Below are 25,884 nucleotides of genomic sequence, written 5' to 3' on the forward strand. Positions count from 1 at the left end.
CGGGGGACGGGGCCGGGGCCAGGAGGCGGCAAGGTCCGCAGGGTGACAGACAGGAGCCCGCCTGGGGGTCCACGTTCTCAGTGGGAGATGAAGGTGGGAGCTGGCTCGTCGGGGAGGGACGGGGACCATCTGGAGGACGCCCCCGGCCGGGGAGGGACGCCCCGGGCTGAGGAGCAGGCGGCAGGCTGGGGGCTGCAGCAGGAGGAGCCCTGGCAACTCTCAGCCCCTCCTGCAGTGCCACCCGCCCCCTCCAAAAGCCAGCGCTGGCCCCATACTGGAAGCAGGGGACCCTGCAGTCCAGGCCACGCTCCTGATGCTCCCCTGGGCAGCACTGTGCTGGGAGCTGGTGGCTTTCCAACCTCCCTGGTGCCAGGAGGGCTGCGCTAATTCCCACAGCACCCTCCTGGGGGTTTGTGCAGCTTCTTGGAGAACCAAGGGTCTTGGATACGCGGGAGCATCTGCGTACCTGTTGGGCCAGGGCGCTCTTACATTCGGCCCCTCCTGCCCAGTTTGCCCCGGGTGGGTGGCGAGCAGCACCCACCTCTCTCCAGCACAAGTGGACGCGTAGAGCGTAACAGGACACTGACTTCCATCCACTCTCCCGCTTTTGTGTCTGTGTGTTGGGTAAATGACAGGCTGAATCTGATATCCCCTGGACCCCTTTCTCTTTTGATCTTTCCTTCTACCTACCTCCTTTCTGCTATCCGGACAGTGCATTTAATGGCTGGAGCTCTGGCAGCCATTTTGGACCATAAGAGGTGTTCTAGATTGAATTGTGTCCTCCCAGGGACACCTGGGTGACTCAGTGGTTGACCATCTGCCTTCGGCTCAGGTCATGATCCCAGGGTTCTGGGATCGAGTCCCGCATCCAGATCCCCGCAGGGAGCCTGCTTCTCCTTCTGCCTGTGTCTCTGCCTCTCTCTCTCTCTGTCTCTCCTGAAAAATAAATAAAATCTTAAAAAAAAAATGGGTCCCCCCAAAAGATATGGAAACCTACCAACAGTACCTCAGAATGTGACTTTTATTTGGAAATAGTGTCATTACAGATAGAATTAGTTAAGACAAGGATACACTGGAGTAGGGTGAGCTGGTAATCCCATAGGAGAAGAGAAGAGACACACGAGGAGAGGTCATAAAACAGAGGACACTGGACTCATCCTGCCCCAGACACGGAACACTTGGGCCCACCAGAAACCAGTAAAGTCTCATGTGACAAATTCTTCCTATGGAGCCAAGAAGGAACACAGCTTACCGACACCTTGATTTTAGACTTCTGCCTTCAGAATGGTGAGAAAATGTCGTTTTTAAGGCTCACAGTTTGTGGTGGGCTGTGCTACAGCCTGGGGGGCTACAAGGGGACTTGGAGGATGAACAGTTCTGGCACAGACCTCAGAGCAGAAGAGGCCCAGGCCCCGCGGACCATGGGCCACACACTCTAGCCTGACCAGCTCTAGGCCTCTATCTTTTTTTTTTAAAGATTTTATTTACTCATTTGACAGAGAGAGTGGGCACCAGCAGAAGACCAGCAAAGGCACTGGGAGAGGGAGAAGCAGGATCCTCCATGGACCGGGGAGCCTGACCTCCACCTGAGACTCGATCTCAGGACCCTGGGATCGTGACTGAGCCCAAGGCAGACGCTTCACAGACGGAGCCACCCAGGGGCCTCTCGACCTCTTTCTAGGCGAGCATAGCGGGTTGTTTTGGTCTTTTTGCTATGAGTCAACAAGTTTGATTCCTGATTGGAGACCAGGCCTCACCTGCTACCTGCAGACCCCCGCCAATTTCTCTGACCCCACTGCACCTTGCAGAGGGGGACTGGGGCGGGCTGCCAGCAGGTTCCTGGTCAGAGCCCCACCTGTCTGCCTCTCCTGGTGGGAGACACTTCCCTAACAGCACGTAGAGCAGCTGGGCTCCAAGGACAAGAATGTCTTTATTGAAGCAGGAGGCGGAGGCGGGGCGGGTGCACCCAGGGGCAGGCCCCGCACTGGCAGGTCGGGGCAAGGGGCTGAGATAGGCCAGGGTCAGCAGGCAGCATCAAGGGCCGGAGAGTGGGGCGGGGGCCATCAGAGGGTGATGTTGTCCTCATACAGCGACAGCAGCAGCAGGACGGTCCAGCCGCCCAGCAGGCCCATGTTGTGCAGCAGGAAGAGGAGCCAGGGCCGCCGGTCCCGCACGTGCAGCATGGCCGGGAGCTGAGGGAGAGGGAGAGGGAGGCTGTGGTCAGGGGCCAGCTCCGGGCCCCGGCTCACCCTGCTCAGCTCACCCCTGGGCGGCCGACTCCCGCCCTCCACCCTGACCATGTCGCAGAGCGCCACGTAGAGGAAGAGGCCGGTGGCCACCGCCAGGATCCAGGCCTCGCTGTCCTCGCCGACGTCGACAGCGAGCGCCACGTAGAGGCCGGCGAAGGCAGTCAGCGCCGAGGCCAAGTTCAGCAGCAACGCCCGGCGCACCGACAGCCCCGCGTGCAGCAGGGCCGCGAAGTCCCCTGGGGCGGGAGGGGCGGGGGCGGGGTCAGGCCGGGGCGCCCCGCCCCGCGGCAGCCCCCCCGCTCATGGCCCGGCCCACCGCCCGGGAGGCCCGGCCCCCCGCAGGCCCCGCCCCGCCCCGCCAGGGGGCCCAGCGCCGCGGACCTAGCTCGTGTGGCAGCTCGTGGCAGAACACGGCCAGCGACGTGGCCAGCCCGGTCTTCCAGGAGGACGCGAAGGCGGCGCCCACGGCCAGCCCGTCGGCGAAGTTGTGCAGCGCGTCGCCCAGTGTGATCACGTAGGGCAGCAGCCGGAGCTCTGCGGGCGGTGGACGTGGGTGCGCGCCCGCCCGGCCCCCCGCCCGCGCCGGCCCCCCGACCCTTCTGGGGCTTTCCTCGGGACTCACCTGGGCTCAGTCTCCGGGGCTCCGCGCTCAGCAGCTCCGGGCTCTCCTCCGCCACCTGCGGGGTGGTCAGGTGGGCCGGGAGGTGAGGAGGGGCGCATGGGCTGGGTCCCCCGAACAGCATCGGAGGCCCCGGGGCGGTGGCGGGGCAGGTCCGGGGCCCTTGGGGGAGGAGCTCCCTGTGGCATGGGGACGTCGGGGAAGGGCCAGCTCACCAGGTCTGCGCGGGAGCCCTCGTGGGGCTGCTTAGGTGGCCGGAGCTCGCTGGGCGCCAGCTGCAGGGACACCCCATGGCTGTGGCCACCATGGCTGTGGCTGCAGGGCCCATCCTTTGAGTCCTGTGGGGACAGTGGGTCAGGGCCCAGCAGGCCCCCACGCCTCTGTCTCCTCCACCCGCCACGTCCAGCCCCCACCTGACCTCTGGGTCCAGGGGCAGCAAGAGATTAAAGAGGTTTTCAAACAGGAAGAAGGTGTAGAGGCCTCCCAGCATGGCCACGAGGCGCCAGGTGGTCTGTGGGCCAAGGCCCTCCCCGCTGTGGGAGTGCATCCCCAGCACCTGGGGGAGAAGGGGGCTGAGTAAGGGGACCTTCAGGCCTCCCACCACCCCTCCATCCCACCACCCCCACCAGGGCCAGGAAGAGAGAGACTAGAGGGGCAGCTCCAGGAGGATGGGCCTGGAAGGCCTGGGCAGGGGCATTCCTGGCTGGGGAGAGAGAGGAAACTGAGACTGACCTTGGGTGTTAAGTGCAGGATGGCATCGCCTGTGAGCGCGCCCACGGCCATGCTCAGGAAGGTCTGGATGACATAGTGGGAGGCAGCGCGGCAGGTGGCACACGTCAGGAGCAGGAGGCCAAAAATGGCACAGAGGCAGATGAGCAGCGTGGCTAGGGAGCCGTAGAGATACCCTGCGGCAGTGGTGAGCTGAGCTGAGAGCCTCTCAGCCTCCGGCCCCTACCCCTGCCTCCCAGGGGCGGGAGTCCAGGAGCCAGCAGAGCTCACCAGGGATGCAGGTGGTCAGGCCCGCCGCCTCCCCTTTGCCCCGGTGCCTCCCTCTCCTGCCAGCCCTGGTCCAGCTCTCCCCGCCTGTCCCCTAGCCCAGTGGCCGCGCTCTCCCCCCTGTGAGGTCCCACCTCTGTGCCATTAGCACCCGTGGGCACAGCCAGGCAGGCGCTACTGGGGAGGCAGGCACTCACTCTCCGCCTGGCTGAGCTGGTCCTGGGTGGGGTTCCTGGGCTGGGGGTTGCAGGCCCCACTCAGTTGCTGTTGGAGCAGGGCAGGGCTCAGCTGGGCCCAGGACTCTGGGGTCACCCCGGCCTGCTCAGACAGCCCGTACACAGCCATCACTTCGCTGGCACTCAGGCATACCTGGGGGTGGTAGCACTCGATCAGGGACCTGAGCCAACTCGGGACCCCACCTCTCCCCGGGAGTACGATGCAGGGGCTGCTCACTGTGTCCCACAGGCTGGAGCTGCTGTTCAGGGTGGTAAGGGGCACAGGGCCCTGGTAGTTGGCCCTGGTCCTCAGGTGATCGTGGTCACTGTGGTCGGTGTCAGCCACTCTGCCTACCCCCAGGCGCTGCATCAAGGCCTCCAGCTCTGGCCGGGGAGACGGAATGGCAAAGTCGGTGTGGGCTCCGGGCCTGCCTCCCCCATGGTCAGGGAGGCCGGGCACTCAGGGCGCCCCCCACTCTGGCCCAGCCCAGGCCTCACCAGCCAGTGTGATGTTGGGAGTCTCGCCGCCGTGCTGCCGAAACACAAAGTCTACAAAATACTGGGGGGTGGGCAGGGCTCGGAGGCAGGACCCGCTGCTGACATGGTCCAACAGGGCGGCCAGCACCAGGCCAGGGCTGTTGGGAGCTCCTGCCCTGTCTGTCTCCTCCAGCAGGTGAGGCAGGTCTACGCAGGCCTAGGGGAGGAGCCAGGGCTCAGCCTCTGCTGCAGTGTGACCTTCTGGCCTCCAGCCCTGCCATTGCCCCGAGTGTCCCCCGAGTGCCACTGACCCCAAGGTCTGTCCCGACCTGGCCCAGACCAGCCTTCTCAGAGCGCCACCACTGGTCCTGCCAGCTTAAGACCCACACTGGGCCTGACCCCCCACCCCGGGGCCCCAGGAGTCTAAACGGCCCTGTCTGACTCCCCAGGGCCTGCCCTGAGTGGTACTGGACCTCTGTGATCCTCGGTCCAGCCCAGACTCCCCCAGCTACCTCCGGGAGCTCCGAGGGTGTCCCGCCCACTGCAGCCGGGCCCACCCCATGAAGTGCTCCGTCCCGAGGGATCCCCTTAGGCCCTCCCCGCCCACCCTGTCTGGCCACCCTACCCAGGCTCACCTCCGCAGCGGGCCAGCCAGCAGTCTGGGCCTGGATCCTTTGCAGCAGCCTGCTCAGGCCCGGGGCCAGCGCTGTGGGGCCCTCCAGCAGGGCCAAGAGCTGGTCAGCGCGGGCGGCCCAGCGGCCAGCCCGGATATCTGCACACGTGCCCCTGGGGTCGCTGAGGTAGAGGGCGGCGGCGGCACTGAGACGGGCGATGTGTCTGGGCGCTAGGACTTGCCCCTCTGGGAGCCCCGGCGTCTCGGGCCCGCCCAGGGCCAGGGCATCATTCACAGACAGGCACTGTGGGCAGAGACGGGTGGGCGGCAGCTGCCCGCTTCCCTGGGGGTTCCACGCCCCCCCGCCCTCCCCCTCTCATGCACCCCTGCATCATTGCTCTTTCACACCCTCCCGTCACCACCCCCCTCAATTACACGAGTGCACATGCGCACACAGAGGACTCAGGGCAGGGGTCCCCCCACCCTAGGTGGCTCCTTGCTGGAGCCACCGCCAATCTGATGTCCCGGGGCTCCCGGAGCTGTGTGCGCCCCGCACGGTGCCCAACCCTGGAGCAGCGGGGGGCGCGGGCCGCAGGGAAGGCCTGGGTGCTTGGCCACCCAGCCTCACCTTGACCCGCCCCCTGGAGTTTGCCCAGGGCCCTTTGCTTCCAGCCTGGGGAGGAGCGGCGGCCGCTGGGGGACCCGTCGGGTGGGGCCGTTACCTTTCCACACGGCCCGTCGGCGCAGTGCACACGGTCCGCCAGCGTATTTAACAGACTGCCCAGTGCCCCGCGGTCCAGAGCACCGTGGCCCGAGGACAGCGCGGCCAGCAGGCGGGCCGGCGGGGCCCCCACGGCGAGCAGCGGCAGGGTCAGCAGCAGCGCCAGCGCCCGCGGGCCCTGGGCCGTCATGCTGAGCTCCTGTGCTGTCGCTGCGGGTGCGGGGCAGTGCGCGGTGCTCCTGGGCTGGGGCTGGGCTCTGACCCGCCCGGCGGCACCTGTCCCAGGTATTTGCGCGGGGCCCTGTGATTGGCTGCCGCCAAGCCGCGGGTTAACCATTCCAGCAGCAGGTCCTCCCCCGGCCGCGGGCGGCTGCGCTCCGGCCTGCGGCCACCACCGTCCTCGGGGCTGCCCCGCGCGGGCGCCTGGCAGAGGGGCACCGATGGCACCCGACCCCTCGGGCCCGCCCGGGACATGCGGCCTGCGGCCCGGGGCACACCCCGGCCTGGCCCGGCTCCCCCGCTGGGCAGCTCGCGCCCGCCGCCCCCGGCCTCAGGTCCCTTGGGCTGTGACGCCCAGAGCGGGGGGCGGATTCCGAGGGGACCCTAAGGTGCTGGCTGAGTGCTGCCCCCTCCCAAGTCCAGAGGGCCTCGGGCCTTCTGTTTGTTGCCCCCGGGCAGGATCTTGGGCGGTGGCTCAGGCTGGGGCACCAGCCCCCCCCACCCCTGCCGGCTCCCTCTTGGCCTTTGGACCCCGGGACTCATCTTTGCCTGGTTGGCAGTGCAGGGGGAGGGGCCTGCCCGGGGAGCCCGCGGGCACCCCTGCCCGGGCTTAGGGCACTGTCGCCTCCTGCAGCGCATGTGGGTGTCCCTCCCCTCCCCCAGTTCAGCCGAGCACTGACCCTGAGCCCGGTGGGGTGTGGTCGGGACCGAGGCGGTAGCTGGGAGCCCGGGTACTCTGTCCCCAGTCCTCGGGTGCCCAGGGCTGCGGCCCCGGCCCGAGGTCACGCCACCACCACGCAGCTGGGCGGCACTGCAGGGTGACCGCCCCGGGTCCTGGGGGCAGCTGGGCCAGAGGAGGGCATGGGAACAGCCGCGGGGTCTAGATGAATCTTGGGCCCGAGCCAACAAGCAGGGAAGCTGGAGAGGCCCAAACTGCCGTCTTGCTGACCCGCGGCACCGGCCACTGGGGCTAGAGCAGGAGGCAGGGACCTGGCTGCCGCCTCGGGCCACCCCTGCTCAGCCCGCTAGCCTCAGGGCCAGGGTCTAGGACCCGCCGTCCAGCCGCCCTCCCCGGTCCCAGGCAGGCGGCCTGCAGCCCCTCGGCCTGAGTGAGCTCTGGGCCGGCCACTTCCCTCCACCTGCCGACCGTCCCACCGCGGCCGGAGCGGCCTGCAGCTCCTAGCTCACTGTCCCCACCCGTGTCCCCAGCCCCCCACATCACCTGCCATCCCGCCAGCCCACCTGCTCCCACAGCAGCGCTCACAACCTCCGGGACACGCGCCCCCCCAAGGATGAACAAAATGTGCCCTGTGCGTACAATGGGACATTCGTCCTTAACAAGGACACCTTGCTGGCGCAGGAGATAGAGCCAGCTCCCATCACAAGGTCTTTTTTTTTTTTAAGATTTTATTTATTCACGAGAGACGCAGAGACTGAGGCAGACGGAGAAGCAGGCCCCATGCAGGGAGCCCGACGTGGACTTGATCCCGGGACCCGGGGTCACGCCCCGGGCTGAAGGCGGCGCTCACCCACTGAGCCACCTGGGCTGCCCATCGTACTTACTTTAAAAAAAAAAAGAAAAAAAAAAGGACGTTTTGACAGATGCGAGAAATAAACGCACCACGAGAAGACCAATTGAGTGTGATTCCACCACTGGCGGGAGGCACGGTCACGGTCACACCCCAGGTCACACCCCGGGTCACACCCCAGGTGCAGAGAGGGTGGTGGCTGGTGGGGCCAGGGCTCACTCGGGCCGTGCCTCTGCGGGGGCCACGGAACTGCGGGAGCTGGACGCGGGCGGCGGTGGAGCGAGCGGTGCTTGATCTCAGGGTTGTAGGTTCAAGCTCCACGTCGGGTGTAGAGATTAGTTAGCAATAAAATCCTCAAAATGTTTAAAATGGCAAATTTTGGTTTTTATTAAAAAAAAAAAAAAAAGACCAGAACAGCCGTCCTGTCGGTTCAGCAGCCGCTGGCAGCAGGATCTGGGGCTCTGGGCCCTCCTGGCCCCTCGGGGCTCCCCTGAAGCCTCCCCTCCCCGGGCCGACTGGGCTCCTCCGAGTCCGCCCTGACACTGCGGCCCCTCCGTGTCCTGGGGCCTCTGAGCTTCCCAGGCCTCAGCCGCCCCCCTCGGCTCCTCGGCTGGTCTTCCCACCCCAGCCTCCAAATGTGGTGGAGCCTCGGGCCTCTGGGGAGAACCTCTGGGACCCAGGGCGGCAGCTTTGCCCGGGAGATGCCAAGCCTTCATCTTCCCCCCTACGACTCCGCGTGATGTGCCGCTGCCCACCCGAGCCCACGCGGACTCGCTCTGTCCCGGCAGCTTCCATGCACAGGACCTGCTCTGCTGGTTCTGGGATATCCACTGCCCAGTGCGCTCGGCCAGGGGGCACAGTGGGTGCCACACGCGACACAGCCTGCACCCAGACCCCCAGGGCCCCCTCGGCCCCTGCTGCTGATCCTGCTAAAGTGGATACAACGGATCATGGAACCCGGAGCCTCGCTCCAGCAGCTGGCAGCATGCACCCACGTGGATGGGGACGGAATGGGATGCTGCAGGCTGGGGTCGCTTGCAGAGCCCATAGCCCGGGGCCCCATAGCAGGTGACACTAGGAAAGGAGCCAGCTCTGGCCTCTGAACCCGCGTCCTCACCTGCAGACCCTGGCAGGACTGGCCCACCCAGCAGCCCGGCCTCAACCCTGAGGCAGACTGTTGGTGCCTTGCTGAGCCACTAAGAGGGCGGGCGTGACCCCGCGGCAGGGAGGGGGAGGTGGCTCGGCCAGCTAGCGGCCAGACACGGGGGTAGGGGCTCAGATCCCAGCTTCACCTGGCCCAGGGGGAGGCTGGCTCCCTCCCAGGTGCCCAGGCACTGCCCACCAGGGACGCGGGGGCCCTAACTCCTGCTCAGACCTGCCCCTGCGGAACCCGCGGGCTCCGGGAGGCTGAGGGAAGACAGAGCAGCAGGCCGGGGGGGGGGGGGGGGGGGGGGGGGGGGGACGCAGCCACAGTGGCAAGGAGGTCAGACAGCACCTTTATTGCGAGGAGGGCGAGGGCGGGGGCTCCAGGGCTGACACACCCGCAGGAGTCACAGGCAGAGCCGGTGGCCCTCCCTGCCCCCGGGGCCCAGGGCCCAGCGCACAGCCTCAGGCGTGCAGGAAGCGATTGAAAGCGTTGTAGGCCGACTCCAGGTCAAAGAGCATCTGGCGCACCTGCGAGTCGTCGAGCTCGTCAGAGGCTGACATGCCGCTCAGGGTCTGCAGCCTGTGGAGCACAGCGCTGAGGGTGAGCGGGAGCAGGCTGCCGGCCTGGGGGTGCCCAGAGGCTCGGCGCAGCCGCACTCACCACTGGCTGACCGTCTGGCGACCCTCGAAGTCAGGAGGCAGGTGGCTCATGCGGTGCATGGTCTCCATCAGCTCCCGCAGGTCAGGCTGGATCTGCGCACAGGACACGGGGCTTCCTCCTCCCTCCTCTGGGAGCCCGCCCCTCCACCTCTCCCCTGCCCTGCCCCGCTGCCCCTGCACCCCTGCCCCCAGAACTACACCTCATCCATGGCACGGATCTCCAGGCGCAGTTTGTCCATCACCGTGATGAAGAGCTGGGGACGAGTGCGCACGTGAGGGACCGCAGACCCAGCCCAGGGGCCGAGAGTGGGGCCCCCCAGCCTGCTTCCCCTGTCCGACCGGCCCGGTCAGCCCCCACCCAGCCCCTCCGGCCTCAAGAACCCACAGTCTCCCCCCTCAGCCCGTCCCCTCGGCTGCCGGGTCACCTAGGTCCCTGCTGCGTCCCTGTCCCCACAGCCCCTGGCTCTCCACGCGCCCCTCGCCCACGTGTGCCTCCAGGGCCCTGGTGCACGGGGGCCTCCGGCCAGGTCCTTCCTGGACGCTGCCCACCCTCTGGCCACGCGTGAGCCCTCCCCGGAGGCTGCGGGCGCACCGAGACCACATCGGCGATGCAGCGGTTGAGGTTGCCCTTGTCGTCCTTGATGGTGATGGGCCGATCCTCCTTGATCCTCTCCATGGCCAGTGGGCAATCCAGCTGCAGGGGGGTGGGGGGGTGGGAGCGTGGGTGCACAGCCCCCCCCCCCCCACTGGCCCGCAACAGCGCCGCCCGCACCACCTCCAACTCACTCACACGAAACTTGCGGCAGAACTCGTCGATGGAGCTGATCTCCGCGCCTTGGACCTGCCGGAAGGCGGCCTTGTACTGGACCAGGAGCCGGGAGCAGGCCGCGGTGTACCTGTGGACACGGCCAGGCTGCGGCCCTGCTCTCCCGGGCCCCCCAGGCCCCCCAGACGCTCGGCAGCCCCTGGCAGGCTGGGAGGAGAGCAAGCAGCAGGGAGGGGTGGCCAACACGTGGCCCCACAGGGGATGGAGATGGGAACACGGACGCGCCCTCCCACTGCCCCGGGATGCAGCAGCCACGCCTCCCCACCCACAGCTCGCGGGCTCACCGGGCAGGCCTGTCCCGTGTGCCTCCTAAGGGCCAGGCCAGGCCAGCAGCACGTCCTGTGCTCCCCTCCCTGACCCTTCTGCCAATGGGGACCCGTGTGCCCAGGGAGCAGGCTCGGGACAGAAGCCAGGGCCCAGGGGTGGGCATGCCTCCCCCCTGAGGCCCTGCAGCAGCACCAGGAGGACGTCCTGGCCGAGACAGTGCCCAGGCCGCCCGCCCTCCGGAGCACCCTCCTCGTGCGGGGACGAGGGGCTCACTCGTTGGGGGTGACGCAGTCCTTGATGTAGGCCTTCTCCAGAGCCTGCATCGTCTTCACAACGGCAAACAGCTCCGCCATGTTGTCGTACCTGAGGGCAGTGCGACCATCGGGCCACGGCTGCCAAGGCCCCCAAGGCCCAGGGCGCCCGCGGTCCTGGGCGAGGCTATTTGGCCTGCGGGGCACAGGCTCCTCGGGAACGGTTCCCCAGCCTGACCCCATGCCCTCCTGACCTCAGTCAGCCGAGGGGTTCAGAGGTTGGGGGAAGCTCCTTGGGGGGCTGCTGGGCACCGCACGTGTCGGGGCGGGCGGTCTGGGGCTGAACTCACTTCTCCCGCTCCCGGGCGTTCTTGTACAGCTTCACCTCCTGTTGGAGACAGGGGCCAGAGTGTCAGGCGGCAGGGCCAGGGAGGCCGCAGGGTCTGGGTGAGGCTCACAGCTGTCGGCTACTGGCCACTGCGGCCAGGTGGGCATTGGCCACTCACCTCATACAGCTCCGGCTTGTTTCCAGGGGCTGCAACAGAGCAGAGAGCTAGCAGGCTGCCACACTGGTGGCCCCAGGGGGGCTGGTCCACTGTCCCTGGCCCCAAGGCCTGACCCTGTGAACTGTCCCCATGAGCCCAGGGGTATCTGGAGGATGAGGTTCTAATTTCAGCTCCGCACCAGTCTGTAGGCAGGGGGGCCTGAGCAGAAGACGCCTCAGACCAGTAGGCCACAGCCCAGGCCTGGGCCCCCCATTCCACCGCCACTCCTAGTGACCTCCCTCTACAGAATGACCACACCTACTTACAGTGCAATGACAGCGTATAAGTGACATTTGTCACACATCTTGTGCCCTCTCCCCTGGCTGGACTTGATAATGCCCGGGATCCCTGAGGTTCCAGCCACACTAAAGCTGTCATCTCTGTGCCCAACTGGCCCCACCTGGAGGTCCTCTCTGGGCCGTCTGATGATGAACAGCCCACAGACACAGACCTCCCCACAACCCCTGGCTTCTGCCGCAGGGGCTGAAGGCCTGGGCCCTCTGGGTCCCTGGGACCACCTTGGGCCACACTTACCTCCCATGCCTGGAGTGGGCGGGATCCCGTGAAACATCCTGCAGGCTCAGATGGCCACAGCAAAGATCTGGGGAGCAGAGCCAGCGCCAACTCAGAGGTGACCCCCAACACTCCTGGGGCTCACGAATTGTTTCTCTGACCTCAGCAGAGTCAGATGAAAAATACCCGAGATAGAAAAACTTTAGAATTCCATGAACAACTATTTTGTTCCATTTCCTGCTCCATTTTTAATAAAAGATTTTATTTATTTATTCACGAGAGACACAGAGAGCGGCAGACACAGGCAGAGGGAGATGCAGGCTCCACGCAGGGAGCCCGATGCAGGACTTGATCCCAGAACCCCAGGGTCACAACCTGAGCTAAGGGTGGCACTAAACCGCTGAGCCCCCCGGGGCTGCCCTCCTGCTCTAGTCTTAACACGAGCTGCACCCCGACCTTGGACAGGCCTCATAGTACAAATGACGTAGGTCCTCATGGTAAAGGCCAAGGGGTTAATGAGTTCCTTGCAGTCTCCAGGCACAGGTGATAACATCTGGGGAGTGGCTGGGCGAGGCTGTCCTTGCATATTCCAGACCAGGACTGGACGTTCTGACGCCAGGACCCCTGGCCCTGCCCCGTTCCAGAGAATAACTGATTTACTGAGGACACCTGGACACGGCCCTTCGCTCTGGTTCTTGGGTGCCCGAGCCACGGGCGGGCTCAGTCTTCCTCCCTGAGTCTCCCAGACGCTCTGTCTGGATCTGCTCTCTCCGTAGCCTCCGCTCACTTCCTGCTGCGTGAGGTTCCTGGTCTGCAGGAAGCCAAGGACCTGGGGATCCCCTGGGCGCTGGACCCGGCCGCCCGCGGCACAGTGGCGCGCACAGGGTGCTGGGTGCTGCGGTGGGGCCGCCCGCTCTGCCCTCGGGCCGGCAGGAGGCCGGGGAGCTGGGCCCCAGCTCGGGCGAGCGGTGGCGGCAGGGTGCGGGGCTCCCGGGAGCCAGGGAGCCGGCGGGGGCGGCCCCCGGGCGGGGGGGAGGCGGCCCAGCTCCGGCCACCGACCCCACAGGCAGCGCCCGCGTCCCACCGGCCGCAGGAGCAGGAGCAGGAGCAGGAGCAGGAGCAGGAGCAGGAACAAGAGCGCCAGGCTCGCGGCCGTCGGGGCGGGGCCGTCCCTCCGACCAGGCGTGCGGGCGCCCGCGGGCTACCCTGGCGCCACCTTCCCGCCCCCGGCCCGGCCGCGCCCCACCTCCCTCCTCTCGCCGCCCCCACCCGGTACCTGGCTGCCTCGGCGGGTCGGGGCGTCGGGGGTCGGGGCGACGGCGCCCGGGTGCGGACGCGGATCGGCCGCTCGGCGCTCTCCTTCCTTCTGCGCCTGCGCACGCACCCCCCCCCCCCCGCGTCGGAGCCCCGACCGACCGACTACCGCCCTGACGCTTGCGCCTGCGCGCGCCGGAAACGGCCGGCCCCGCCCCCAGGCGGCCAGCGCGGACCCAGCCCTGCACCACAGCGGGCCCCCGGCCTCCCTCCGCCTTTCAGAGGCATTGGCGGCGGCGGCGGCGGCGGCGGCGGCGTCCGTTTATTGGGGCGGGGCGGTCACAGGCGCCGGAAGAAGAGCCGGGAGCCTCGGTCCAGCGTGCAGGCGCCGGGGATCGGCGGGCCGGCCAGCAGGCTCAGCGCAGTGCGGTCCTCGGGGGCGAGGCGGCGGCTGCACAGCTGCAGCTCCTGCACCCGCGCGGCGACCTGGTGCCACAGGCGCTGGCCCAGCGGGCCCTGGACGGCACAGCCTGCGGGCGGGGGCAGGAGCGGGCCTCAGCGGGGACCGCGGTGCGAGCGCCAGGGGGGCCACCCGGGATGCGGGCCCCCGGCGGCCGGGCAGGAGGGCCACTGGCCAGAAAGCCGCAGCCGCATCTGTGCCGCCCACGGCTGGACACAACAGGGGTGCCCGCGGGCCTCCAGGGACACGGGGCCGCCCGGGTCTGATCTCGACAGGTCAGCGCGCCCAGCAGGCTCAGGACCCAGGGAGCAGCCCCTTGTGCAGGCCTCCTGCCTGCCCGCCTTCAGGGGCGGGGTCGGGAGCAGAAGGGGGGGGCTGCTTCCCCGTGTGCACACCCACTCCTAGCCCTGGTCCCCTGGGGGGCAAAGCCTGTACTCTCCTGCTGCAGGCCTAGCTGGACGTGCCAGGTGGCCAGTTGGGGTCACCCTCAAGACAGCTTTGGGGGGTGCCCTGTCAGGTGTGGCCAGAACAGGCTGGGAAGGTGGAGCCCCAGCAGCCCCTGCAGGAAGTCGGGAAGATCTTGTGGTAGCAAGTGTTTGCCATCCTGACTTTGAGTTCCCTCCTCCTCCCAGTGGTAATTAGGAAATCCTTGTGAAAGGGCATCTGTCCCCGGACCACAGGGTCTCTGAGGGTCAGGCTGACAGGGTCAAGAGCAGAGATCCCATGTTCCCCCTGCCTCACACCCCTCCTGGTCACATCAGTCGCTGTCCCCAAGCTCACCTGACAGGCCAAGGAAGCCGAGGCCTTGGGGCCGCATCTGGAGGGCAGACAGGAGCTCCTCCAGGCCCACACGTGTAATTTCAGGGTTGGCAGACAGGTCCAGGGAAATGAGTGAGGGGCAACAAGGAAGGCATCTGAACAAGGGACGTGAAGGGATCAGCCTCCAGGGACGGAGGCCCCCAACACTAGAGAAAGCTGCCCCCAGAGAAACCACACCTCTGGGAGCCACAGGCCAGGCCCTGTAGACTCTGCCCCTCGCACGGCACAGTGCACGCTTCTCCAGGGCTTGCGGGGCGGCCCTGCCAAAGGCCAGACCTGGTACGCCTGCCTGGCTTGAGTGCCCAACACTTCCAAGAGCCAGCTGAGGCTGGAGGGTCAAGAGAGGCCCTCGTATGGGCTGTTGCACACGGGGTAATGGGAGAGGCGCTCAGGAGCGTCAGGAGTGTAGGAAGGAGGCAGGGTCGGAGCTGGGAGGAGCCAGGTCCTGGGACACACTAGGGGGGAGGAGCTGCTATCCCGTCCCTGCTGACCCAGCTTCCCCAGGGTGCTGGCCTCGAGATCAGACTCCCTCAGAATGGGCAGGAGCGGCTTACCTGCTCAGGTCTTTCACGGCCTTGTCACCCAGATGGTTTGCAGACAGACTCAAGTGAGAGAGAGCACAGCCTTCCTAGACAAAGCAGAGGCCCAGGGGGCCCGGGCTGGGTGTGGCGCGGGCCCTCCCTGCCTCGTAGTAGAGGCCCCATACCCAGGTCAGGGGTGTTCCTCCTTCCTCAGGAACCAGGGGGCATTGGCCTGACCCCCACTGCACCAGAGCATAGCGATATCCCTTCAATCAAGCAGATCAAAGGGAAACACCTCCCCTTCCAGGTAGAAGTAGTCACACCTGGCAGGTACAAACCACAAGGACCAGCCCCACATGGAAGAGCCAGCGGGGAGAGCCCTGGGAAGCCTGGCAAGACCTTGGGACCTGCCTGGAGCAGGGGGGCCACCCCGGGTCCCAGGCACTTTTCCTGCTGGCCAGGGACTCAGCCTGAGGCAGGCAGCCCTACAGAAAGCTTCCCCCGTAGCCGTACTTTCTGAAGCTCCAACCCTCTTCCCTGCCAGGTTTTAGCTGTGGGACTGCAGGCTGGACGGCCCCGGGTGGCTCCTCTTTGGCACCCCCGCCCCACATACATACCTCGGTCAGGTATCTGACCACAGGCTCCACGAGGCCAGAGTCGCTCTTGCTGGCTGCCACGGAGCTAAGCTCCAGGCGCTGGAGGGTGCGGGCAGGCAGGCTCTGCAGGGCCCGGGCCAGGGCAGTGGTGCCCAGGATGTTGTAGGACAGAGACAGCGTCTTCAGGTGCGTGGCATCTGCACAGGGAATCAGAAGCCCGGTCAGCCACACACCAGCACCACCTCAGCCCCACGACCCCTCTGCGGAAGCTACTGTCCCTGAAACACTGTGAGCAGAACGGAGGTAGCTCCCACGGGGGCTCTCCCGGGCAAGGAGGGGGCAGGGCCAGGCTCCTGAGCCCATCTTCTCCCCACCGACCCTGGGCACCTGCCTCCCTGTACCTGAGACGGGCTGGGCCAGGATGTGTGCATGTGGGGTGGGGCCGGGGAATACCATCCACTGCACCACCCCAGCTTCTCCCCGGCACTCTCCCATCCCTGAGCCCCACCTTCCTGGCCCACCACGGCTGCAGAAAGCCCCCAAGAGGCCCCCCAGTCTCCACTTCTCAGTCCTGGGACCGCGGCCCATGGCTCGTCCTAGGGGAATGTCCCCGAGCCCAGGAAGGCCCAGCGCGTCCAGGTCCGGTGCCCCGGGGCTGCTCTTGCTCGAGGCTGGCTGTACCTCTGGAAGGTGCCCTTCTGAGGGCAACCGGAACCCTGGGGCCAGGAAGTGGATGTGCCCGCCAGCTCACCTTGGAAGGCGCTACCCAGGGCTGCCTGGTGGCTCAGGAGGAAGCCGGGGCCCAAGCCACAGGCCTGGAGGTGCAAGGTACTGAGTGAGGGGCAGGCCTGCAGGACAAACGCCAGGGCCTGGCCACAGCCATCCCCGAGGGGGTTCATGCTCAAGTCCAGCTCCTGCAGGTTCTGTGGAAGACACGAGCCCCTCTGGAAAACTGGTCTCCCCGGGCACTGCCAGCACTGCCAAGTGCAGCCCAACCCAAGGACAGGCTGAACGCAATGCTCTGCCGCCGCTCTGCCGCTCCCCGCGCCTCTACCTGCAAGGCGGTCTGCTCCCGGAGGCCCGTGGCCAGCTGGCGTAGACCCTCAGGGCCCAGGTGGTTGGAAGAGAGGTCAAGGAGGACGAGGCCGGGCAGGGTGCCCAGGGCGGCCAGCAGCTCAGCAGCACATCCGTCTGCCAGCCGGTTCCCTGCCAGGCGCAGCTCTCGGAGCGCCGTGTGCAGCTTGAGGGCGCGCAGGAGGGGGGTGAGCTGGGTCTGGCGCAGGGCCAGGGAGCAGGCGCTGAACGAGGGGCCGGAGCCCTGGCAGCCCATGGCCTGCAGCACCTGCTGGTGCTCCTCTGCAGGGGAACGCGGTGTCAATAGAGCCACAAGCTGCTCTGCCCTGGGCGCCCTGGGGACCCAGCCAAACATGCCCGCCTCCTTGGGAGCCCTGGGACGCCCAGTGGGGTGCTGCAGAGCCCATTCCCACAGGCCTGTGGACCCACATGGGCCCCCAACCATGGCCGGTGGACGGGGTGACCCCTCTGTCCTGGTCAGGCCCTCCTCGGCAGGGCCTACCCTCCATCAGCCACCCCACGTCTCCAAGGCACACTTCCTTGGAAAGCCACCCCGGGCCCAGCCTCCGGTGGCTCTGGTGACTCAACGCCATCCCGCCGCCAACGGGGCCCGTCTTCCCCCACCTGTCAGCACATCGTGGGCACGGGGTAGAGGACGAAAGCCCGAGGCCAGCTGTGCGGGGAGGGTGCCCACGGCGGACGTGAGGCCCCAGACCTGGGAGTGGCACAGGAGCCTGCACACCCGGGCCCCTGCCCAGCTGCTTCATGCCCTGTGGGCCCTCACCTTCCTCCAGGCTCTGGCAGGCCCTGCGGTAGCGGTCGGTCAGCGGGGGAAGATCCCACGACGTGACCTCGGCCAACACCTGAGGGGCGCCACCAGTAAGCCGCCCGAGGGGCTCCCAGGGCCGGGGCGTTCCCTGCCCTCAGCGCCCGGGCTCTTGCCGCTCACCTCCTCGTTGCTCTGCAGGACGTCAGGAATGGGGTCCTGTGGGGCCAGCAGGGCTCCCTCCTTTCGCAAGAGGAGCCTCGGCAGCAGCCCACAGGCTTGGCAGTAGCGCCGGGCGGCCTGCTCCGCAAGCCAGGCCACGGAGTGGGCCTCCTTGCTGCAGGGGGAGAGCTGCGCTGGCCAGGAGCTGACGGAGGCCCCGCGGCCCCGCCATCCCTGCTCGGGATACGCCCGGGCCCCCAGCAGCCTCACAGACAGCCGGCTCTTCCAGGCTTTTCCTGGGGCCACGGGGCCCAACCCAACCAGGCCCGGGTCCTGCCGCTGCGTGTGCAGGGCGCCGTCACCAGCCCCCAGCCGGCAGGGGGGACGCAGCCGGTCAGTGCAGGCCTTGGTGCCCATGCCACCCGATAGCACACACGAGGCTCTCCCGGGGCCCAGGGGAGCCGGGCCTGGGCACGCACGCGCTGCCTTACCTGTGCGGGACGGGAACGAGGAAGAGGCTGTCCTGCACTCGCACTCGCACCCGGATGGGAGGGGGCACAGGCGGACCCTGGGGGGCGTGAGGCGACGGGCGGACTCAGAGACTCGGTCCCCGGCCCTGACTGGCCCTCCGTCCCCACCGGTGCAGGGCACCCACCGAGGGCTGCCCTGCCGCAGGGCTGTCCCCACCAGGCCCCGAGGCCCGGGACGTGTTGGGGCTCCGCGGAGGCTCTGCCGCTGCGCCGCCCTCTCCCCGCGCCCCGATCGGTGCGTTCCAGCTCGTGAGATGGGGCAGCCGGCTCTGCCTGGTCCTGGCCCGGGGCCGTGGCCTGCCTGGGCTCCTGCTGCCTGACCCGGGGGCGCCGCGGCTGGTGCCCTGGGGGCGGGGCACGGGGCCATCCTGGTGGCTGTGGGTCAACGGCGAGTCGTCCTCCAGCCAGTCGCCTGCCAGCCAGTCCTCCTCGGGGATGAGTGCCGCCCGGTGGGGGTCGGGCTCACCCAGGCCCCGAGGGCCGACCTCCGCCGCGGTGTCCCGGCTGCTGCTGGAGCCAGGCCTCCGGGCCACCTGCTGTGCGGGGACAGAGTGCCGCGGCCGCTTCGGGGTGGGCCGGGCTGGGCCGTCCTCGCCCTCTGAGCTGCTGCTGCTGGCCAGCGTGTGCCTGTTCCTCCAAGGCCGGGCCCCCGGGGGCTCCGGGGACCCTGGGCAGGGGCTCAAGGGAGGCGAGATCTCAGGGTCAAACAGATGGCTGCGTGGAAGACCGTGGGGAGCTGTGGGGGGACAGGACCTGGCATGAGGCCCCGGCCCCGCCTGGCCACCCGTGCTCCACTGCCCCCGAGAAGCAGGGCCTGGGGCACCCTCAGGCCAGGGAGAGGGTCCCCAGGCGCAGAACAGGTCTCTCCTTGCCTTGGCCTGCCGCTGCCGCCCGGAGCAGCCTCTCCATGGCTCCAGCCTTCTCTCGGGTCTCGCTGTCCAGATCCCGGCCATACAGCTTCACCCACTGCTGCAGAGTCTCCAGTGGGCTGTGCCCCTGCGTGGCAGCCAGCTCAGCGGGGGCGCTGCCCCAACAGCCTGAGCCCCCCTGCCCCCCACACTCACCTTCGAGGTTCGGAGGGTCACAGATGCCCCCCGTCCAATGAGCAGCTCGGCCACCTCAAAGTGACCGCAGGTGAGGGCGTCGTGCAGGGGAGTGATGCCCTCACAGCCCTCGCCGCCTGGGTCGTCCACCACAGCCCCGTGGTCCAGCAGGAAGCGGACGATGTCTGAGGGCCGGGGACAGGAGCTAGCTCCCAGCCCTCGGCGGCCCCGCCCCGGTGTCCCGGCCCCCGTACTCACCCAGGTGCCCATAGTTGCAGGCCTCATGCAGGGGTGTCCAGCCACAGTAGTCCCGAGGGTTCAGAGGGTGGCCCTGTGACCAAGGATGACAAGGAGCCTAGCCCTGAGTACCCCCCGGCCCACTGCAGGGCTCTGAGGTTCCAGGAGGGCCAGGGCCTAGGTCTCAAAGGCCAGAATGAGCCCTGCGGGCCCCTCCCCAGGCCTGGCCTGACCCCGGCCGACATCCCAGCAGAGGGAGGTGGTCTGCACACCAGATGCACCGTTTTGGGGAGGCCCCTGCAGGGGCTCGTGGGGGCTAGCAGCCACGGTGCACCCTGTAGCCCCGTGCCCCATGCCACCCCCCAGGGAAGACTCCGGCCCCCAGGGCACCTAGAGAGCGCGGTGGCAGGCGCACCTGTCTCACGAGGTCCTGGACGCGAGCCAGACGGCCCTCGATGCAAGCTCGGTGCAGGAGAGTCTCCCCAACGTCATTGCGCCGGTTCCACTGTGGGCAGTTGCCCCGGGACAGGGGGCAGAGGTGTGAGGGGACCAGGCAGGCCTGGCAACCACAGGAGGGCCATGCGATGCCCCGCACCATCCTCACCTTGCTCGCCCTCCGCTGGCCCAGGCAGCCCTGCAGCTCCTCATCCTCCTCTGGCTGCTGGGACAAGCCGTCAGCATCGCCCTCTGGAACAGAGCGGCGCCCACCGGGTGAGCCAAGCCCCGCTGCTGCCCCGACCGCAGGGCGCCCTGACCACCAGGCCCAGGGCCTCCACCATCCACTGCCAGCCCTGCCGGCGGCTGCCACCCTCGCGGTCCCTTTGCCCACAGGGGATGACCCACCCTATCTGCCCACCTGTCGCCTCACCCCGTGCTCGGACTCCACCCAAGACTCGTGTCCCCCTCCTGAAAGCACCTGTCAGCCTGGGTCCTGCTCCGGGAGACAGCTCATCCCAAGCCCAGGGGCCTTCACCTGCACACGCTGGCCCTCCCGTCGGCGTCTGCCTCTGGCTCGCTGGCTGCCCAACCCCACACCTTCCCTCCGCTCCTCCCTTCCACTCTCTCTGCTTCTGGCCCCCACTAGAACCTTCTCTCTCACGTGCTCCTTCTGCAGCAAGCACGCATTGAGCGGCGTCACGAGTCCCTGCTCTGGCCCCAACGCTCCCGTGGGCCCCACACTGCCCACCAGTGACCCCAGCCCAACCGCCCTGTGCATGAACTCCCCGCAGCGCTTGGCCTCTCACTCAGAGGTTCTGGAAGCCACCCAAGTTCGAATCTGACCTGATTCCTCAAGGCCTCGGGGCTGGGCGCCCCCCAGCTGCCTGCCCTCTTATGCGGCCCGCTCTGCGCCCCCCCCCCCCTTCCATTTCTCCAGGTCTGATACTGCACCTGCTGCTCCAGGAACGTTCCAGGCACCCTCCCCCCAGCCCTCCTCCATCCACCAGCACGAGCGCCCTTCCCACAGCCCGTGAGCAGCCCCCACGGCAGCTCCCCCCGCACCAGCCCCAGCCTGGGGCCCAGCGAGAGCAAGTGCCGGGGCGGCCACGGCGGCGTTCGGGCCTCACCACTCTCGGAGAGCTCCACATCGCTGGCCTCGGGAGTGTCACTGTCGCCCTCCTTCTCTTCCTCCTCATCTTCCTCCTCGTCTCCGGGCACGCTCAGCTCCTGCAGTCTGGCTGCAGTGGTGGGGGCCTCCTGGGGCTGCAGCCTCAGCTGCACGGTGTGGAGGTGCCGCAAGACCTGCCTCTGAGGAGCGGGGGATGCCGGGCTCAGGGCCACAGGGGCACTGGATGCCGAGTGGGGGAGAAGGGGGCAGGGAGCGAGGACAGGAAGGCTGTGCTAGGGGATCCTGCGTGGGCAGGGGCATGGGCAGGCTTCCGTACCTGCAGCCGGGGCTGCTGGGCCTGCTGGGCACAGCCAAGAGCCTTTTGGAAGCATGGTGCCAGCAGCTCATAGGCGTCCCCGGCCTCCTCTCGGGACAGCGCGATGTTTAGCCAGGTCTTGGCCTCCTGGAGCAGGAGGAGGAAGGATGAGCTTGGGGGCCACTGCCTACCCGCTGAACAGGCCGCACCCCGGGCTCAAGCTCCCACGGTTGCCCCCATGAAGCAGAAGGATGGCGGGCCTGTCCACGCCCAACACTCCAGGGAGGCAGTCCTGAGGCAGAGCTCGGGGACCTCCTTGGAGCCCCTCTGTATCCCACACCCTGGGTGGGGCCAGGCGCCCTCCTGCTCACCTCCAGAGCGTCGCCACCACGCAGCCTCAGCTCCTGTTCGTAGTGGGACACAGCCCGGCGGTGGTCCTTCATGTCTCCCAAGGTGGTGGCCAGGGACACGTGGATGATGGCCAGCTCAGGCCCTGGCCTGCCCAGCAGCTCCGCGAAATGCAGCTGCGGAGACAGTGACAGTGAGGCCATGGCTGCCTTGTACCTTGCCGGCCGGAGGTGTCACCACCCCTCCCCCCCTCCTCAGCAGGGGACGCACACCTGCTTCTGGTAGGCCTCAGCCGCCTTGGGGAAGTCGCCCGCCTTGGAGAACAGGTCCCCCAGCTGCTCGCAGATGGCCATGGCACCCTGAGGGTCACTGCCCTCGGACTCCTGCAGCTGCCGCTGCAGCTGGACCACAGCCAGCACTGCGGGACAGGGCCTCGCGTGAAGGGTGGTGCTGCGTGCGCCTGCCTCTGTCCCTGCGCAGTGCCCTCCGGCAGGCCAGCCACCCTCTCCAGGCCCCCGCTCACCCCGCGGTAAGAGCGGGTAGTAAGAAAATGTACCACGGGGCCCACGAGGATCCGAACTAATAAAGGACAACCTAAAGCAGCACCTGGCTTGCAGAGGAGCTACACTGCCTGCCGCCTGCCGGTCCTCACAGGCCACACGCGCCGTCCACTCTCCCATCCTCCTACGTCAGACTTCCGTCTCCACTTTGCCCGTGGAGATCCTGGCGCCAGTATAAACGCCCAGCCAGGCTCCTGACCATCTCAGTCCCCCGCCCCCTGCCCCCTGCTGCCACTGAAGGCTCAGAGAAAAGTGGGGGTCTCTTCCCAACAAGGGGGTAGGGCAGGGAAAGGCTCCCCACTGATGTGGCCACCTCTCCGCCCCTTTGGGAGAACTTCAGCCCCCAGGTCCCCAGGCTCACCATATTTGAGGGTCCGGCAGACAGCTGCCTTCTGCAAAGGCTTCTGGAAGCCCAGCCTGTAGGCTTTCTTCAAGGCTCTCTTGGCAGCCAAAAAATCCCCCAGGTCTTGGAGAATCTGGGGGGCAAGGGAAGGTGAGATGGGCAGGCTCCCCAGAGTCGAGCCCCTCTGTGGCTAATTCCAGAGCTGTGAGAGCAGCACCTGTGAGACGAGCACACAGCACTCGCTCTCCATGAGCTCCTTCCTCAGGACGCGTGCACACTCTCGGGCCCCCTCCAGGCAGCGCATGGCTTGGGAGTGCTGCCCTTTGCGCCAGTGGATGGCACCCAGGTTGTAGCGGGCACGGAACAGGTCCTCATGGAGGTGGTTCTGCCTGCGGGTGGTGACAGGTGCTGAGGCCCTGGGCACTCCTGCTTGGGAAAGCACACGGGGCACCTGACGTGCGGATGTGCAGCTGCAGATGCTAAGCTAAGCCTGCTCCTTCCCCAGCCCCTGCCACAGACGTGATCTGGGCGTGCAGGGCCTCCTCTGCTCATAGGGGACAGGCAGGGACAGACAGGGGGTTCGCTCGGGGGCTCCTTCCTCTAGGGACAGAGGTCTTACTCGGCGAGGAAGATGCTCTTCCGGAAGTAGTCGTTGCATGGGGCCATCTGCTGCAGGCTTTCGAAAGTGAGGCCCAGGTTGAGGTAGAGTCGGGTCCTCATCTCATTCAGCTCTCGCTTGGCCAATGTACCTGGAAGAAGCCCCCCCCCGCAACACCCACTCAGTGCCTTGCAGCCACTTGGGGTGTGCAGCCTCTCCCCAACCCCTCCTGTTTCGCACTGTGGGTGCCAGGGGTCCTGCTGTAGACAGAGCATAGGAGGACATAGGGCGGACTGCGCCCAGACCTGAGGTTGGAGGAGCATGGGCCACACATCTCCTGATGGGAAGCCTTATGGACAGGTCTCAGCCTTGCAGAGGAAGGGCCGTGCCACACGGACAGGACAGGCAGTGCAGCTACAGCCTCCTGGGCCAGGGGTCTGGAGGCAGGGGCTGGGGCAGTTAGGCCTCAGAGTGCTCACCCTGCAGCTTCTCGTCCACAATAGCCAAGCTCTTCTCAAAGGCAGCCTGCGCCTGCAGCAAGGTGTCCTTTGACTGGCAGTGGTCATAGATGTCCAGGTAGGTGCGGCCGATTGTGGCCCAGGCCCTCTGCTGCTCAGTGTGATTAGACAGAGAACAGGCCAGCTCCAAGTAGCGATGCTGGTGCTGGGGTGCAGAGGAATGGCCATTGGGAGCCAACCCCCTCCAAGCAAATCCCATATACACCCCAACTCCAGGAGGTCTCTACCTTTGCTAAAGAGAGTCCCCTAATCCCCCAAATCCCCACAGAGCGGGCCAAAGCCAGGCTGCACACGTTTCCTCTCTTCTATGCCTGTGGGATATGGTGGTGCCACACTCCAACCAGCCAACGTCAGGATGGGGGAGTTTGCTGGGTTGCTGCACCCCCCTAGCCAGGACGGGAGCAGGCTCTCTGTGGGGGGTGGGGGTGGGTGGGTGGGGTGGGGGCAACTCCCCAGCTGGCCCACAAACACAGCTCAAGTGTTTTGTCCATTAATGGTTGCTGGGCCCAGGCTCCCGGGACCCGCCATCATGTGCCCACCAAAGGACCAGGCTCCAAGCCCCTGGCACAGGGCTGTCTGAAGAGGCTGTGTGCAGGCTTGTCCTCCTCTAGCCGGAGGCCAACGCTGCAGACTGTGCTTCCCTCCGCAAAAAAGGGACTGGAAGGAAGCTGGGCCCCGGAGGGCTGTGTGGTCGGTGCCAGGGTGGGTGCTGGGGTGGACGGGAGCCCACCTTCAAGGCAGCAGAGTAATCCTCCAGCTCAGCCAGCCGCTCTCCGATCTTGCGGTGGGCCACGGCACAGCCCAGGGCGTCGTCCACGCTCTCCAGGAGCTGCAGCTCGTGCTGGTGCTCCCGCAGGGCCTCTGCGTAGCGGCCTGGGTGGGCAGGAACGGCGGGGCAGTGGGTCCGGGCCCGGGGGCGAGCGAGGCGCTGACACCGGCCCCTCCCCGGGGGTCCCTCGTCCCTTCCGGTCCCGGGGCCACCCCCCCCCACCTCCGGACACCCCGGACCACAGGTGGGCGAGGCGCCGAGCACGAGCACGCACCGCTGCTGGCCAGGAGCTCCCCCAGCTGGTGGCAGGCGGCGGCCTCCTCCCGCAGCTGCCCGCTCCTCTGGGCCTTGGCCTTGGCCTTGCTCAGCTCTGCAGAGACACGGAGCCGGGAGACTGAGCCCTGGGATGTGGGGCCGGCCCCGCTCCCCGCGCGCTCCCCGCGCCCCCCGGCCCGGTCCCCCCGCCCCCGGCCCGCTCCCCCCGGCCCCGCTCCCCGCTCCCCCTGGCCCCGCTCCCCGCCTGCTCCCAGCCCGGAGACTCACGGCGAAGTTCGCGCTCAGCGCTCATGCTCAGGCCGCCGCTGGCCGGGATCCGGACTTCCCGCGCTCCCAGCCGCAGGCCCCGCCCCCGACTCCGCGCCCCCGCGGCGCGGAGCATCCCGGGAAGTGTAGTCCAGCGTCCCGGTGCCCCCTGGGAGCTGTAGTCCGGCTGGCGTCGGGGGGATGGCGGCGAGAGGGCGCGAGCCGCTGGGGCTGCCCGGGGCGGGGGCTCCTGGCCGAGCCGCCCGCCGCCGCTACGCACTCGCCCAGCCCCGGTGCAGGAGGACGCGGGGGCCTCTGCCGGGGTCCAGGCCGTCGAGAGCGAGCCCGAGCCCGAGCCCGAGCCCGAGCCCGAGCCCGAGCGCTAGCGGACCGTGCGGGGCAGCGGGGCGGGCACCGGCCGTGCAGCGCGGCGGCCGCGCGCGGGCCGAGGGGGACGGGGCTGCGGGACACGGCTGCGCCCGCGGAAGGCGGGTCCGACGGGCAGGGCAGGGACCGGCGGGGAGCGGCTGGCTACCGCGCCGACCCGGGCGCCCTCGTCCTGGAGCGGAAGGGCTCCGCGGGCCCCCGCTCGGTCTGGGGCTCAGAGCAGGACCCACAGGCCGCGGAAGGGAGGTCGGCTCTGCCCTGCAGGCCCAGGGCGAGGTCCCCGCGCACACCGCGGACGCCCGCTGACCCGCCGCGCCCCGCCGCCTGTCCAGGGCGCCGGGAGCCCGGGAAGCACACCCACGGGGCTGCCTTCTCGCAGAAGGAGACACAGACAAGACGTGGTTTGGAGTTTTTTTGAAACTATAGTTACATACAGAAAATATCCAAAGAGAACACAGACCACAATAGCGACATGGAAGTCATTTCCCACAGTGATAAAAACACCTCTCGCTCTACTCTTTAAAAAATTATTTTTTTATTATTTTTGTAAATGTCTCACTTGGGTGAACTGAGGGATGTAGTGCTTGTGCGGCAGTGGCCATGTCAGGGAGGGAGGGAGGGGCCAGCTTGCTCTGTGCCCCCAGGCCACCCCCACATCGGCGGGGTTGC

The 25,884-nt window shown here is 67.5% G+C and overlaps 3 protein-coding genes across 9 annotated transcripts; all 3 read right to left on the reverse strand.

Annotated features, from left to right (window-relative positions):
- Positions 1-1,003: 1,003 nt before the first annotated feature.
- On the reverse strand, positions 1,004-6,099 carry SLC39A4 (solute carrier family 39 member 4). Of its 2 annotated transcripts, none has more exons than XM_038555842.1 (12): positions 5,892-6,099; positions 5,192-5,473; positions 4,578-4,773; positions 4,318-4,463; positions 4,062-4,233; positions 3,601-3,773; positions 3,287-3,424; positions 3,084-3,206; positions 2,872-2,926; positions 2,631-2,783; positions 2,298-2,485; positions 1,004-2,192 (listed from the first exon to the last, which is right to left on the reverse strand). In XM_038555842.1, the coding sequence occupies exons 1-12, from the start codon at positions 6,078-6,080 to the stop codon at positions 2,064-2,066; spliced, it is 1,944 nt and encodes a 647-aa protein (XP_038411770.1). In that variant the 5' UTR covers positions 6,081-6,099; the 3' UTR covers positions 1,004-2,063. The 2 variants fall into 2 exon arrangements, with proteins under 2 accessions (XP_038411770.1, XP_038411771.1); XM_038555843.1 differs by lacking the exon at positions 5,892-6,099 and adding an exon at positions 5,605-5,791.
- Positions 6,100-9,116: 3,017 nt separating this feature from the next.
- VPS28 (VPS28 subunit of ESCRT-I) lies at positions 9,117-13,203 on the reverse strand. Of its 3 annotated transcripts, XM_038555844.1 has the most exons (10): positions 13,123-13,202; positions 11,868-11,934; positions 11,295-11,323; positions 11,139-11,176; positions 10,811-10,900; positions 10,235-10,340; positions 10,037-10,138; positions 9,645-9,698; positions 9,446-9,537; positions 9,117-9,364 (listed from the first exon to the last, which is right to left on the reverse strand). In XM_038555844.1, the coding sequence occupies exons 2-10, from the start codon at positions 11,902-11,904 to the stop codon at positions 9,247-9,249; spliced, it is 666 nt and encodes a 221-aa protein (XP_038411772.1). In that variant the 5' UTR covers positions 11,905-11,934; positions 13,123-13,202; the 3' UTR covers positions 9,117-9,246. The 3 variants fall into 3 exon arrangements, with proteins under 3 accessions (XP_038411772.1, XP_038411773.1, XP_038411774.1); XM_038555845.1 differs by lacking the exon at positions 10,811-10,900 and having other exon boundaries at positions 13,123-13,203; XM_038555846.1 differs by lacking the exons at positions 11,295-11,323; positions 11,868-11,934; positions 13,123-13,202 and having other exon boundaries at positions 11,043-11,148.
- A 126-nt stretch (positions 13,204-13,329) lies between these two features.
- Positions 13,330-24,930, reverse strand: TONSL (tonsoku like, DNA repair protein). 4 transcript variants are annotated; one of them, XM_038555848.1, is made up of 26 exons: positions 24,850-24,930; positions 24,581-24,676; positions 24,268-24,410; positions 23,499-23,682; positions 23,041-23,170; positions 22,639-22,810; positions 22,440-22,554; positions 21,791-21,936; positions 21,542-21,694; positions 21,192-21,317; positions 20,874-21,054; positions 19,913-19,995; positions 19,724-19,813; positions 19,330-19,402; positions 19,093-19,256; positions 18,901-19,024; positions 18,154-18,764; positions 17,990-18,066; positions 17,520-17,673; positions 17,355-17,433; positions 16,551-16,852; positions 16,248-16,419; positions 15,518-15,693; positions 14,934-15,007; positions 14,341-14,474; positions 13,331-13,630 (listed from the first exon to the last, which is right to left on the reverse strand). In XM_038555848.1, exons 1-26 carry the CDS (start codon positions 24,872-24,874, stop codon positions 13,440-13,442), a joined length of 3,975 nt encoding a protein of 1,324 aa, XP_038411776.1. In that variant the 5' UTR covers positions 24,875-24,930; the 3' UTR covers positions 13,331-13,439. The 4 variants fall into 4 exon arrangements, 3 of the variants coding, with proteins under 3 accessions (XP_038411775.1, XP_038411777.1, XP_038411776.1); XM_038555847.1 differs by having other exon boundaries at positions 13,330-13,630; positions 19,724-19,995; XR_005368932.1 differs by lacking the exons at positions 13,331-13,630; positions 14,341-14,474; positions 14,934-15,007 and having other exon boundaries at positions 15,551-15,693; positions 16,005-16,419; positions 19,724-19,995.
- Between the last annotated feature and the right edge of the window lie 954 nt (positions 24,931-25,884).

The sequence above is a fragment of the Canis lupus genome, chromosome 13, assembly GCF_011100685.1.
Source record: "Canis lupus familiaris isolate Mischka breed German Shepherd chromosome 13, alternate assembly UU_Cfam_GSD_1.0, whole genome shotgun sequence".
NCBI lineage: Eukaryota > Metazoa > Chordata > Mammalia > Carnivora > Canidae > Canis > Canis lupus.